Source organism: Schistocerca gregaria, chromosome 2 (assembly GCF_023897955.1).
Source record: "Schistocerca gregaria isolate iqSchGreg1 chromosome 2, iqSchGreg1.2, whole genome shotgun sequence".
Taxonomy (NCBI): Eukaryota; Metazoa; Arthropoda; class Insecta; order Orthoptera; family Acrididae; genus Schistocerca; species Schistocerca gregaria.
The window spans coordinates 702,117,652-702,131,411 of record NC_064921.1 but is presented as its reverse complement, the minus strand read 5'-3'; the positions used below and the strand labels follow the sequence as shown (position 1 = coordinate 702,131,411).

Genomic DNA, 13,760 nt, shown 5'->3' with positions numbered 1-13,760 from the left:
CGACTGAAATGATGTTCTTTCCAAAATCTTGAAATTGTTTTTTTTTTCTTATTTTGGGAAGTTCACGCAAAACTGTCGCCATTCCTGCCACCTTTGTTCTTTTTAGTCATATCTGATATTGGTCCCTCACACATGAGCACTGTTATGGGATTGGAGGCAAGAGAGTTTTTTAAGCAGTCTTATTTTTAGACTGACTGCATTTTCCCAAATTGTTGCCAATGAATCGAAGCCTCTCACCTGCCGACCGATTGTCAAACAATGGGTGAACCATAATGCCACCAGCTTTAATTTCAAAAGTATTTACTGCAGGGTACGTGATACGTGTTATTTATTGCCTGGTAGGACAAAGCCTAGTTAACTGCAAAGTAAAAAGTCGAATATGACCGATCAATTAACATCAATTCAAATAGATCCAAGTAAATTGAAGTCTTTTCCTCAAATACATCTACTCTATTTTGAACGAAATAATATTCTACTTCTTAAAATCCCTGATGCACCGTATGACAATTATTGCACCAATCTTCATCGCCACCTGTTCCAGGACAACTCTTTTGGCTCCACTCTCTGTCATTATAGCTGCCATTCCGATTTGAAATCAGTGGTGTGCTCTCCTGTCTCCATACATGAATTCAGAATGGTGTTGAATGCCCACTCGTAATACTCTTTAAGAGGACAGCAGGATATTTATTGATGCATTCAACTCGCCCAGCTATTGTCTCCCTTGATCTGATGATTCTTCGTTTCACAATGCAGCTAAATTGCATTCTAACACCAAAAATACTGGAAATGATTCGAACATTTTCTGTAAGTACCAGCCAGTCATGAATCATGTAACATACACTGTGAGCTACATGTACGAAGTGTGTGAGAAAAGTAATGAGACTGGCAACACAGCGAGCGATATGCCAACGCTGTGTTGTTGTTGTTTTGTAGACCGGTGTGTTCATCCCTTCCAGATATTCAGTCCGAGTTTCAGCTCCGTACAGCCACCACGTGATTTTTCAGAGCGCCACCAGTGAAGTTGTGTTTTTGTTCTGGAACACCGGAATTTTGATCGATGTTATAGCATCTAGTTTGTGTTAAACTTGAGGAAAAGTCGACGCAGGCCTATGAGGAACATTCCTAAAGAGCACAAGTTATTCGCTGGCCCAAATCATTTTTAAAAGACCGAAAACACATTAAAGATGAACCCCACTCAAAGAGACCTTCAACTTCAGGAACCGACAGAAACATCGAACGTGTGTGTGCTTTGTGACATCAGACCGACACTTAACAATAAGGACGATAAGTGATCTGTTAAACACTTCCACCGTACATCAAATTTTGACCGAAGTTTTCCACATACAAGAGGTTTCTGTCAAAATGGTGCCAAAAACCTCACAATTGAGCAGAAGGATAGCCGAAGAAACATATGAGTTGATCTTCTTGAGAGGACTTCCAGTGATCACGAATGGTTCCGTAGTATGATCACAAGTGGTGAATCCTGGAATTCTGAGTACGATCCTCAGACAAAGCAGCAAAGTAAGTCGCGGCACAGTGAGGCACGTCCTCGACCGAAAAGATACCGAGTGAGCAAATCAAAGGGCAAAACAATTCTAATTTGCTTTTGATAGTAGGGGTATTGTGCATACGGAATGTGTTCCTCCAAGAGAAATTGTCAACCTAGTGATTTATAAAGATGTCCTTGACAGGATCAGGAAAAGGATGAATCGAGTAAGACCGGGCATTGCAGACAAGTGGATGCTGCAACATGGCAATTCCCCACGTCACATGGCCACTTCTGTCACGGAATATTTAACCTCCCATTGTTCCAAAGTCCCCCTATTCTCATGATCTGACTCCTTGTGAGTTTTTTTTTCTTTTCCCGAGATTTCACAGTCTTTTAAAGGACATCGTTTTGGGACTCTGGAGACCATTCAGAGGAATGTGATCGATTTGTTAAAGGATCTACCAGCTGAAGCTTTGCAGCACTGCTAGCAAGACTAGGAGCAACGACTCCACTGCCAAAGGAAAGTACCTTGAAGGAGACAATAGTGATGTTCGAAAAAAGTAACTGTTTTGGTAGATAAAAAATCAGTTTCATTACTTTCCACCCACAACTAGTACTGAGCCTTTGTTCAAATATTGAAGTCTGATTCTATGGCTCATGTTCAGACTGTTTCTGTGCTGGGAATGGGGGTAGTACAGACAAAATAATGGAAAAAATTGATTATAAACTTATATATTGATGTGCATTAATGAGTACAGGTATTTGTACAAAATGGGAGTGAGAGGTTGGTTGGTCCATGTCAGTCCTTAACCGTGGTAGGCACCACCATAGGCCAGGGCGGGGGCGTAGGCAGCCCTAGCGAGGGGGGCGGCGTAGGCAGCCCTGGCAATGGGAGCGGCGTAAGCCCTGGCGGGGGCGGCGACGGCCACGGGGGCGTGGGCGACGGCCACGGGGGCGGCGGCGGCGGGGTGGGCGCCGGCCTCCTTGTGCACGACGGCGTTGAAGCCGTTGACGGGGTCGGCGGTGTAGTCGACGGTGCGGATGGAGCCGTCGGGTTCGGCCAGGCTGTAGCTGCCCTGGACGACGTCTCCGCTGCGGGTCTCGTGCTGGGCCTTGGAGTCACCGGTGAGGGCGTCCTGCACGTTGTACGAGAAGCTGTACTCGGGGTGGGGGTCGTACTCGGCAGCGACGGCGGCGGGGGCGGCGGCGACAGCTGGGGCGTAGGCCCTGGCTACGGGAGCGGCGTAGGCCCTAGCGACGGGGGCGGCGTAACGAGCGATGGGGGCAGCGTAGGCGGGGGCGGCGTAGGCGCGGGCAGCCAGAGGTGCGCCGGGGGCGTAGACGGCGGGGGCGCCCAGGTAGCCGGCGCTTGCCACGGCCACCGCCACGGACAGGATGATCAACTGGCGAGAAATAAAAGACTGTTTTATCATGGTTACAGACACTACAGCTTCGAAAGTGTTGTCTGCTAACGGCATGACTGTATAATTTTTACACATTTCTGTAACATCCTCTGTATGAGTGTCATTGAGAGTTAGCGCAGTTGGTGAACTGTCTTCTTTGATGAAAATTGTGGCATTCGTTTTATCTTACAACTTTTACATTGATTATAAATCTGTATTCTACTTGTAATGTAACAATTCATGATTATGATTAGCAATTTGGCTTCCACCTCTGCACAGACTTTGCCGTGCAGCTACCGAGCTTACTAATAGAGCAGGGAAATACGCAAAACATCTAAGTGGGTTATACCCAGTAAATGAAGCAAAATAAATGTGAGGGCATTTTACCAGCTGAAGAGGTCCAGATCGACCAGAGCAAAGACACAAAACTGTCCCCCATGACTATGTCAAAGCTGCTATTGTACCTCAATGCATACATGTTTTTTAGGTTTTACTCGAAAAGCAAAACTTAACAACAATTCTTGATTCGACAGGTACTATTTATATACATTAATCTCACAAACTCTGATAATGCACCACTTTAGTGGAATATTACATTCGGTATGTGAATGAAGGGGAAGTAGATTATGAGAATGCCTCTTTATGTACAACATGTTATAGATTACAATGAATATTGAATAACCAAATTTATGGTATTGAAAATATGAGGCAAAACTGTATCTACATGGCTCACAGCTTCTCCCTGTCTTTCATACCTCATCATCGAGTCAGACAAACACCTCTCGATAAAAGGGCTGGATTTAGCAGAGAACTCAAATATACGATGTAGAGAACTTCTTTCCTGCTATTGTAATTCAATAACTTCCCCCGCCTCTACAGTACGTGTATCTGGTACTGTCATCGAGCTACTACATGTAGAGATACATTACTGCTAAGAATACCACAGTGAAACTACATGATCTTTCCTAGACGGACGCGCGAGGACCGGGTGAAGCATTCCCCATCCTCGCGCCGGGCCTCAGGTAAACACGAGAGCGAACTGGTGCTCTACCGGTTGTCTCACCTTGCACACCATGTTGCTGCCGCTGCTGTGTTCGATTACTGTGTGCCCGCTGTGCCGCCGGCGACAGCTTATATAGGCCGCGGCCGGCACAGCCTGGTCCCCCCTGTGGCGCAGAAATTTTTGCCATTCACCGATCAAGAACCTGACCCCTGTCTCACTTGTCGCGCGTAAGCTTTCCACATTGCAAAACGTTGGCTGCGAATATGACTGATGGATAGAACGCAAAGGCTTAAACAATACAGCAACTGTTTTCCTTTGTATTCAAGGCATCTAGAAAACACTGTAAAACTTAAGATTAAGCGTAGCAGTCAGTTTTAATTTAAAAAAGTACTTGTTGAGATTCTGCTGCATGGCATTACGGCATCAGAAATTTAATGTACGGTACGAGGAAGTGAGGAACAGGACACAAAATTTCTTCTTCTTTTTCTTCGCTTTCTGTACTAAGCGAATCGCCTATTACAGTACTCCATCTCTTGTATGTCCCTCCTAAATTTCTTCTTCCAGGACATTTATAAATGAGAGCCTTTACCGGGAGTCTTTCTGCACCCATACAGTCTGTATGTTTCTTCAATTTTCTCCCATATGCTTTATTTTTTGTTTAGTTTATATATTCCTAAATATATCATATTTTCTTTTACGATCTTCTCTTGTACATCCTCCCTTCTTTCTTAGAAACCTCATTTCTCCTGGCAGTTTTCTCACAGTAATATCGTCCAGGCTTTTTGTGACATGTAGTTCAGGTAAGGTCTGGGTTACGCTGTCATCATCCCTCAATATTTATAATGATATATCCATTCCTTTTCTCCTATATTACTGACATCTGTATGATCCTTTTCTTTTCTACTGAGTGTTTCTATCATTTTGTAAGCGATTTTTTGTCCGCCGTGTAAATCATGTTTACATTGCTAATAAAATGTTCCCATGATTCAGGATGTACTTTCCGTGTCTATCTTCCGCATTATTTCTCTTCTATTTATATTCATCATAGTTTTCATTCGTGGTATTGAAAGCTTGTTTTTTTCTTCAAATGCCGTTCACATTTCTTGAGACCAAAGCCTCAGTCCCCAAAGATTTCTAGATGTCCATTCCTCCCCAAGAACATCATTAGCTATGTTTGTCAAAGCATTTTTAAAGTTTCCCTATTCTTCTTCTGAGTCTTCTACCATTTCCAAATTTGCTAATGCCTTTGTCATTCGAATTTTGTGGAGATTTTTTTTTGCTGCTATATTCTAAAAAGTACGCATTAAAATTTGGCCTTGTTTTCATTCCTTAATTGATTTATTTGGTTTTCTCCAGTTTGCATACATGTCAGTTATTGACAACAATAAGAATAATTGCTGAAAATAGTTTTCAATATCGTGCAAAAGCTCGCCATATCGTCCTACTGTCTCTCTCTCTCTCTCTCTCTCTCTCTCTCTCTCTCTCTCTCTCTCTCTCTCTCTCTCTTTTTTCTCTCCCTCTCTCTCTCACTCACTCACACACACACACACACACACACACACACACACACACACACACACACACGCACGCACGCACGCACACACACGCACACATGCACACAGTCATTCTTCTAACTTATGGGATCTTCGAGCCTATGAAATCACATGAGGCACAGCGACTACATCTACATTAAAACGTCCCCGAGGAGACTGGGAGAGGTGATACGGTGAAACGAATACAAAACATACCTTAAAAGCTAGCATCAGACGTGTTTGCTGCTTACCATATGAGTGGCTATACAGAACGCCATTGTGGAGTGTTACGCTGACGCGTCACACAGAAGCCCTCACATACTGTGAATCACACAGTCCAGCACAGTTTGCCGTGACTGCCACTGGTGTTCTGCACGGCTGAGTGTTGGATCTCCTCCCGTTCATGCTATATATAAAATGACTTTCCCTTTTACTTGTAGAGCAAAAAATGTTCAAATGTGTGTGAAATCTTATGGGACTTAACTGCTAAGGTCATCAGTCCCTGAGCTTACACACTACTTAACCTAAATTATCCTAAGGACAAACACACACACCCATGCCCGAGGGAGGACTCGAACCTCCACCGGGACCAGCCGCACAGTCCACGACTGCAGTCTTGTATAGCAGAAAGAGTATTATTTTCTGATGATGTGAGAATAATACTGAAGCGTAATAAAATGCAATAACACAGAAAGCAATAAATGAATTATTTAGAACAATATTGATTGGTTCTCCGTGAATGGCGTATTACCTACCAGAAAAAAACTGTTCAGTCAGTCTCGTAGGCCCTCGCATATAAGTCATGATCAATAACAGTGAAGCGAACAATTTGTTCAGAACTCCTGGGTGTACATATTTATCACAATTGGAAATGAAATTGACGTAGTGCAGATCTTCTTAAATGATTGAGTTCATCAATATTTGTTCCAAATGTATTTACTGATTTTGATAGTAAAAGCATGAGAATGTTGAATTACTTTGCATATTTCCATTCACTGATGTCACATAGAATAATATTCTCAGGCAATTCCCCATAGAGGCACACACTGTACAGAAGCATTCTGTGAAGATGATGTCCGAGAACGCTATGTAGGAAACTGTTCTAAAAACTAGATACACCAGGAAGGACCTCACAATTAATGTGTTACTTGTTGTGAACAAATAGCCACAATTTTAAAATAATAACAGTAGTCCCAAATATAGCATTAGATACAAACCAGTCTCCCTTGCTCCTGTGCAGAAAGAAGTGAGGTGTATAGCCATAAAAGTATTTGATCACCTACTGTGAGAATTAAACGTGCTAATGGACAAAGCATTTTTAAAACAAACTGAAATCATTTGTAACTGACAACTTTGTCTAATACAGAAATGAATTCGTGAATACACTTATATTCATTCAGCTTAACTATAGATCAAAGGTTAGAGTGAAAACACAGGTATGTAAATGGCCAAACGTATTTCGTGTTTCTTGTATAATGCATATACGAGTGTATCTTCAGTTTTCCTCGGTGAAACGACAACCAGCAACGGAAGACAACTGATGCCCTCAAATTCCTATGTCAGTTTAATGTTTTTACGGACCTCGATTAAATTGATCGAGGAACTCGTCCAGAACTGCCACGCCACGAACGTATCATCGACGTCTCTGTAAAAGTGCTTCGATGGACATGATGGTCTCCTTAGCGTGACCTTTGCAAATTCCTCCATCACAACCGCAAATAATACACACCACCTCACGAAGGTTCAAATTGGGCAGAAATCATGTCACTGCTAAGAGCAGATGTAACAATCTTAAGACGTGACGTTCTAAGCGTCAGTGTACTTGGAGAGGAACTCTCGTGAACAGTGGAAGATATCTCAGCTCTGGAAAATGACATTTGAATCTGGTTTTGTTGGTTTTACCATATGCACAAATGTGTTAGATTTCTGATGTGGTGATTGCAGTGATGCCGTATTCTTTGGTGAGTCGATACCACGAACTAAGGGTCTAAGAGGCACATCCCAGTTCTGCAAGTTTGGAGGTTCACATAAGTCATGTCAGCTCCTTTAGGTGCAGTCTCTACTCAGACACCTATGGCCGGAATTATATCTTTACCACCACAATTTGACACACACGGACCTCACCATGCATTGTGATTTCCATCTATATTGTTGCTGTTGATATTTCCGAGCCTCAACCACCAACCTTCAATTAGGTCGACGCTCCAATCTATCAACCTGTCCCTAAATCCAGCAAAGAATTTCCTTGGTCCATCTATCATGAATTACCCTGACTGAAAGCCCTCATTTCATTTCCATTACGGTCGTAATAAGGATATAGTCAGTGATATTACATGCCCTAAGCCCGCAGGGCTGCATTCTTATCTGATAGTGTGCAAGGTGTCACTGCAAGTAAACCTTCGATGTCACCTTACATTTCATTCGGTGATAAGTAGTTAAACGTTGTATGTGCAAAATAGCATACAAATTAACCCAGACTCACATCTCAGATTATATAGCAGTTTAATTATAAGAAAGTGACAAGTGTAAAATACCACAGATGACGTAGCTATGCCACGCGATGGCGTTAGCCGAGAAGATACATCCCTGGAGAGTGACGCAAAGCAGAGATACTTGGAGACAGATATAGTGTAACCTTCCCCTTCCTAATTGGCGTACTGGATTGCGATATAACTGACCGTGATCGCATATGCCTAATGAAATTTTACAGTGAGTAAGTCTATCGTTACCGAAGGAAAATAACGTTATTTAGTTGGACGAAGGTGTAGTACAGACTCTTCTGAATGAAGAATGTAATTTAAATTTAAGCTAATTACTGATGATAATTTTCAAATGGGTGGAAGATAGTGAAATCACTCACGAACCGCACAGGGGGGAAAAAGGGTACTACGTAATATTTACTACAAATATCACTGATAACACAAAGAAAACAATAATTAGCTCAAAACAGGATAAGAAAACGGTCGCCAGCCCACTAGGGCAATGAATTACCTGAATCTTGAGAAAGATAATGCCAAAGAAATTTAAGCAAATAATCACTGGCGGGGCAACAGAAGGATGTCACGCTTTTCCTCAGCACAACAGTTCACGAAAAATTAAATGAATCAGAAAGCACTGTGTTTACAGTTACTTATTATGAAATACTAAATTTTGAAAGTAGCGTTAAATGAAATTACTGGTTAAATGAATGACTGACTTAACTTAAACTCTATTATGTAAAAAAATGACTTTCAGTAGCCTCAGTGCAACATAGGCCTAATACGAAATTAAAAACGGCAAGCAAGTTACTTTTGATTATTGAAAGATTGAACTGAATTCACTTTAAGCAAATGAGCGATTGGTTTAGCTTTTAAAATAACAATACCAAGCCAGCAGAAGTCACTCGCTTAGCTACATACAGAATAAATGAAATTGTGCACTCTTAATTTCTGCTGTACCTTTAGTTATTAGTATTGCCAGTGAAATTATACGTTACTTTAAGTAAGCTCTGTTATGTAGTTCAGTATTGAACAGTTACTGAGGCAGAAAATTTAGACTGAAACTGGTCATTAGCAAACACACAAAACTGGCAGCAAATAGTTAATTAATTTTCATATTCTTCCACACTCGGTAATTGCATGGAAAGGTAGGGACCCTGCTTGGCAATAATGTCTGAGGACAATGACAACACAGGTGCCCTACAAGTTTTAACTATTGCAGATTATTATTCAGCTTAGCCATATTTTGTGAAGAAAATGTTGCTGGGTAGTGCCTAGGTAGGTTCATAAGTTTTCTCTTAACAGCCTTACGACGTTGTAGCTGTGTGGACGAAGAAGGCTGTAGCCGACGGCAATGCTGAGCTGGCGTTGTTGCTGCAGCTGTTCGATGAGAACCCCGAGTCGTCTCCAGAGCCATGGATATTATGCGACAGGCAATAGCTGAAATTGCAGTTTCCTCCGCCTGCTCAAGCCTAAAGTGCACTCAGTACCCGCGGGTTAACGAATCAGGCGCTTCTACATTGGCGCGAGCATAGCTCCACACCACGTCGACGGAAGCGGCCAACAATCACTTACGCACTCTTTTCATGACTCAAGCTGTTCTGCCTCCTCTCTGCTCGCAAGCGACAGAGACTCTCCATACGCAAACATAAACAACGGCACAGCTACTGCCATTTGTCGTTACTATCGATACATTTAAATAAAGTTCCCTTGGCTATTACCCAGCAATTTACAATATTTTCATTGTAATTACAATCAATTATATACAACAAAAATTAAATACACTATTATATCGATTACGAATTAAATATAGGGTCTGTAATAAAGTTTTAGACTTCAGAATCATAAGTACAGTACAAGTTATCAACGGATAATAAACGGCGAAAATTTTTGGATGGTGCAGAAAGTATTTTATCTGCATTTTCGGTGTTACAATAGGGCCGGACGCGATTGGGACACGAATTAATGCTCGAAGTAGAGAGTGAACACTGATGATGGAGGTCGAATTACGTAAAGAACTGGTGAGATAATTAACAGAATATTGAAGGAGGAAGTCAATGGTGAATACTGTATATTAAAAATACATTAACAATTTTATTTTTGTCGAACTGCTACGTACTGAAAACACATGGTACAATAGGTACTAATAGTGTATAATAACAGCTAGCATTTTAATCTAACAGTGCAAATAAGAAGTGAGTATGTAAAAGAAATGAGTGTAGCTCTCCCTTATTTTAATATATCATCCACCTATAAATGCACCTCACGAAAGGGTTGATGCGTTCCATTGTAGCTCAGACTTATATTAAGATAACAAATAACTTGAAAAATGTCATATTACTGCGTCAAACAGTTGCTAAAGCACTTTATTTATACACCATTTTCAGTCGTCTGACCATCGTCATGTTCCGTACAACAAATAGTGTCATATAAGTAATATTACAGGCTAAAATTTCACGACTTTGTTAACTGGCGTAAATGGTAACAACAATATACACGTAATGGAATGTAACGTACTCAGATAAAAGTATTCGCAACATCATGTTAAGAGAAACATTAAATCGTTATGTCACGTGATAAAACCACAAATAATACATAGATAATAAAAGTTTATCATAACACAATGATGTGATCCATTACATATCAGAAAGACGTTAATGGTTCACATTTGAATAGAGTTACCTGTTATCGCATTATAACATAAATTACGTCGAAATCTATAAAAACTGTGTTAGGGATTGTACTCATTCATATCAAAACTACAATCGGTGTTAACGCTAAGAACAGATTCATACCACACACTGTTTATTGGTAGAACGAAAGCTGTCATAGAGGTCTGCAGACATAGATAGTGACTATAACCTTACGAGTACTAAGCTGCATGTTATCTGCTACGATAAGGACATGTCACAGTCATAACATGTGTTGTATACATTGCATCAAGCTTGAAGGAATGCAGTTGGTTCGCAGCTGTCAGCGTGCCTTCCATTATTACCAAGGGTTCCATGCAAGTGCAGGAGACTGTCTCCTATAGCATAATACTGCTCCCACCAGCCTGCGTCCGTGGCGCGCTGCACGTTTAGAGGCGCCGTTCAGAACGATGACGGCGATTGTGGAGACGACCAATGACCTGGTGTGGCAAGCAACATGATTCATCCAAAGAGTCGACACGTTTCCAATAACTTACGAATCCCAATGGTCCAATGCCTACTGCAGTCGAACTGTCAATGTCGTTGGGGCAACGTGCGAAGACGTGATTTCTTGCGGAGCTCCATGTTCAACATCGTCGATGTGCTCAGAAACACTTGTGTGTGCACCAGAATTATGCTCTTTCGGCAGAGATGCTACAGATCATCATCTATTCTACTTTACAGAGCAGACAAGCCTCCAAACCCCAAGTTCTGTGAAGGGTCGTGGACGTCCAATCATTTAGCGCCTAGCGGTAATTTCACTGTCCCCCAACCTCTTTCCTTAGATACTTGCGGCAGTATCACGTGAACATTCGACCAGCTTTGCCGTTTTCGGGACACTCGTTCAAAGGCTCTGCGTAATAATAATTTGACCTTTGTCAAAATCGTCTATCTCAATGGTTTTACCCATTTGCAGCCAATATCTTCGCTAGGACGATTCCCGGTCCGTGTCTGCTCCGCTGATATACGGCCCCGCAACGTCACCAGGCGTAGTCCAACATCACGATAGGCATTGGTCATAATAATTTGGCTTATTAGCGTGTACTTCCTGCTAGAATTATAAAAACAGATTACCTATAAAATTAAGTCTGAGATAGCCCCTGAATTGAGCAATCCTATTGTAAGGTGGTCATATCATTTTGATTTCTGTAAGTTATCGATGTGCATGTCAGAGAGAGTGAGAGAGAGAGAGAGAGAGAGAGAGAGAGAGAGAGAGAGAGAGAGACATAGCAAGTTATAATACTCTTAAACGATCTTTGTTCTGGTTGTGGCACAGTCTTTGCTTCTGTGCAGTCTTGTCGCGTCCCAAGCGTGGGTTTTGCGAGGGATTGAGCGACACGGTTCGTAAACGGGAATTAGCCGGTTGACCTAATTGAGAGGGAGACTTTTGATCTGGCTAACATGTTAAATTCCCTGGTGTGAAGGTACAAGGCTAGGATGTTGGTAGAAGTAAACTCGTATGGACGTTATAAAAGTTCTAATTTATTCATAAAGAATACAGATCACCCTAACTGCGTAGTGATTGTACCTACAGAATAGCCAAGCCCATTACAGAGACGGTGACTGACTTCCACCGTTCTGGCTGCCTGATAGAACTTTCCAGCACTTTGCTGCCCACACTAGCACCCTACGTCAGAGTCCCGCGGTCGCTGCCTAAACGTTCATCGGCGACTATCTCCAACTGTCTGCCTGCAGCCCGCCCTCAGCCCAAGTCGGCTGCTACTCACGCTGACTACCGTCGCTGCCTAAACCCGAGAGAGAGAGATAGATCCCCGGAGCGGCGTGCCTCCGAGTTTTGTTAGCTCTTCCCCTTCGACCCCGCCAGCGCGTGGCATGACGTAGCGTCGAGTGCAACTTTTCCTTATTAGGGATTGTTTTAGTATTAACTTCAGTACTTTTCTTCAGAAGCTGGGTGGAGGGGTAGAGGGGCCTCTCCCTATATGGTCACGCACTGCGTCCTGAGCCCTTCATTGGCTCCTCATGACGTAGTGCGGTCCCCACCTAGGGCCCTCTTTCTTTCTCTCTCCGCTCCCAGACTTCTCCCTCTAGCCAAGAGTGTTGATACTGCAAGTTATTGTTTATTAAGGGACCTGCCCAGAGCGCTCTGTTTATCTTAATAGCTGAGTCTGCTTCCTTGCTTATCACGCGCAGCTGCCTGGCCGCTTGGACCGCCGCCTCGGCTATCTGGCTGCGTCGTTATCTTTTGTGACCCCTCTGACACGCCTGGCGTCCCCTGTTAACTCTATCTCCCCGTATGATTTCTGGTGTATCGTCTGAGAACAACTGCATTTAGACTTGGCTTTTCTGCGGTTACAACAGTCTGATACATTCTTGGTGGGTATGTGGTAGCTGATGGACGTACCCAGTAGTACTGTGTTGACTCGTGATTGTATCTGTTGGATGAAAAAAGATTTATTGTAAGTGACATCAAGGATGAATTTCATGTATATACTGAAAGGTGAGTGTAAATTTTGATTTTTTTTTAAGAGAAGAAGATCGGAATGATTATTGTCAGCTAGTTAACTTTGATCATTTGCTCAAGGCTAAGAGAAAAACCACTTTAAAAACATCGTACCCTTTTAAAATCGTGGTTCACTTTGTTAAGCGTAGTATTGTTCAGACTGATATTATGCGCGAAGATCATTCGATGTTTTGCTCTGTCTTTATGAATACATACTTCATTCTAAAATCGTTGTCTTGGAATATCATTTCATGGAACTAGTTACTGCCCCCCCCCCCCCCATCCCACTGTTTAAAGAAGGTTGAAGAAAGGACAAAATATAAAAGTGCAACAAATGAAGCAAGGAGTACAGACTTCTAAATTGTGAGATTAAAAGAAAATGTAAAATGGAAAGCAGGAATAATTGGACGAGAAATGAAAGTACGTAGAAGCACGCATGACCGGAGAAAAGGTAGATTGTGGCTGTATGAAAATTCAGGAGACCTTTGAGGAAAAGAAAAGCAACTCTTAAAACATTAAGATGGCAACACTATACTAAGAAAAGAAAGGAACTTTAAAAGATGGAAGGAATACATATGAGGGCTATAAAAGGGAAACGAACTCGAAGACAATGCAACAGAAAGGGAAGAGAATGTAGGTGAAGAAAAAAAGGGAAATATGACGCAACCAGAAGAATTTGACAGAACTCCAAAAGCCCTACATGGA

The 13,760-nt window shown here is 42.2% G+C and overlaps 1 protein-coding gene across 1 annotated transcript in view; it reads right to left on the bottom strand.

Annotated features, from left to right (window-relative positions):
* Positions 1-2,205: 2,205 nt before the first annotated feature.
* LOC126335940 (cuticle protein-like) overlaps positions 2,206-13,760 on the bottom strand; it is a 48,023-nt gene continuing 36,468 nt past the window's right edge. The window contains exons 4-5 of the mRNA XM_049999417.1: positions 3,956-4,058; positions 2,206-2,892 (exon numbers count right to left, since the gene is read on the bottom strand). Of these exons, the coding sequence (XP_049855374.1) occupies positions 2,296-2,892; positions 3,956-4,058 (700 nt within the window). The 3' untranslated portion in view covers positions 2,206-2,295. The remainder of the gene's footprint in view (positions 2,893-3,955; positions 4,059-13,760) is intronic.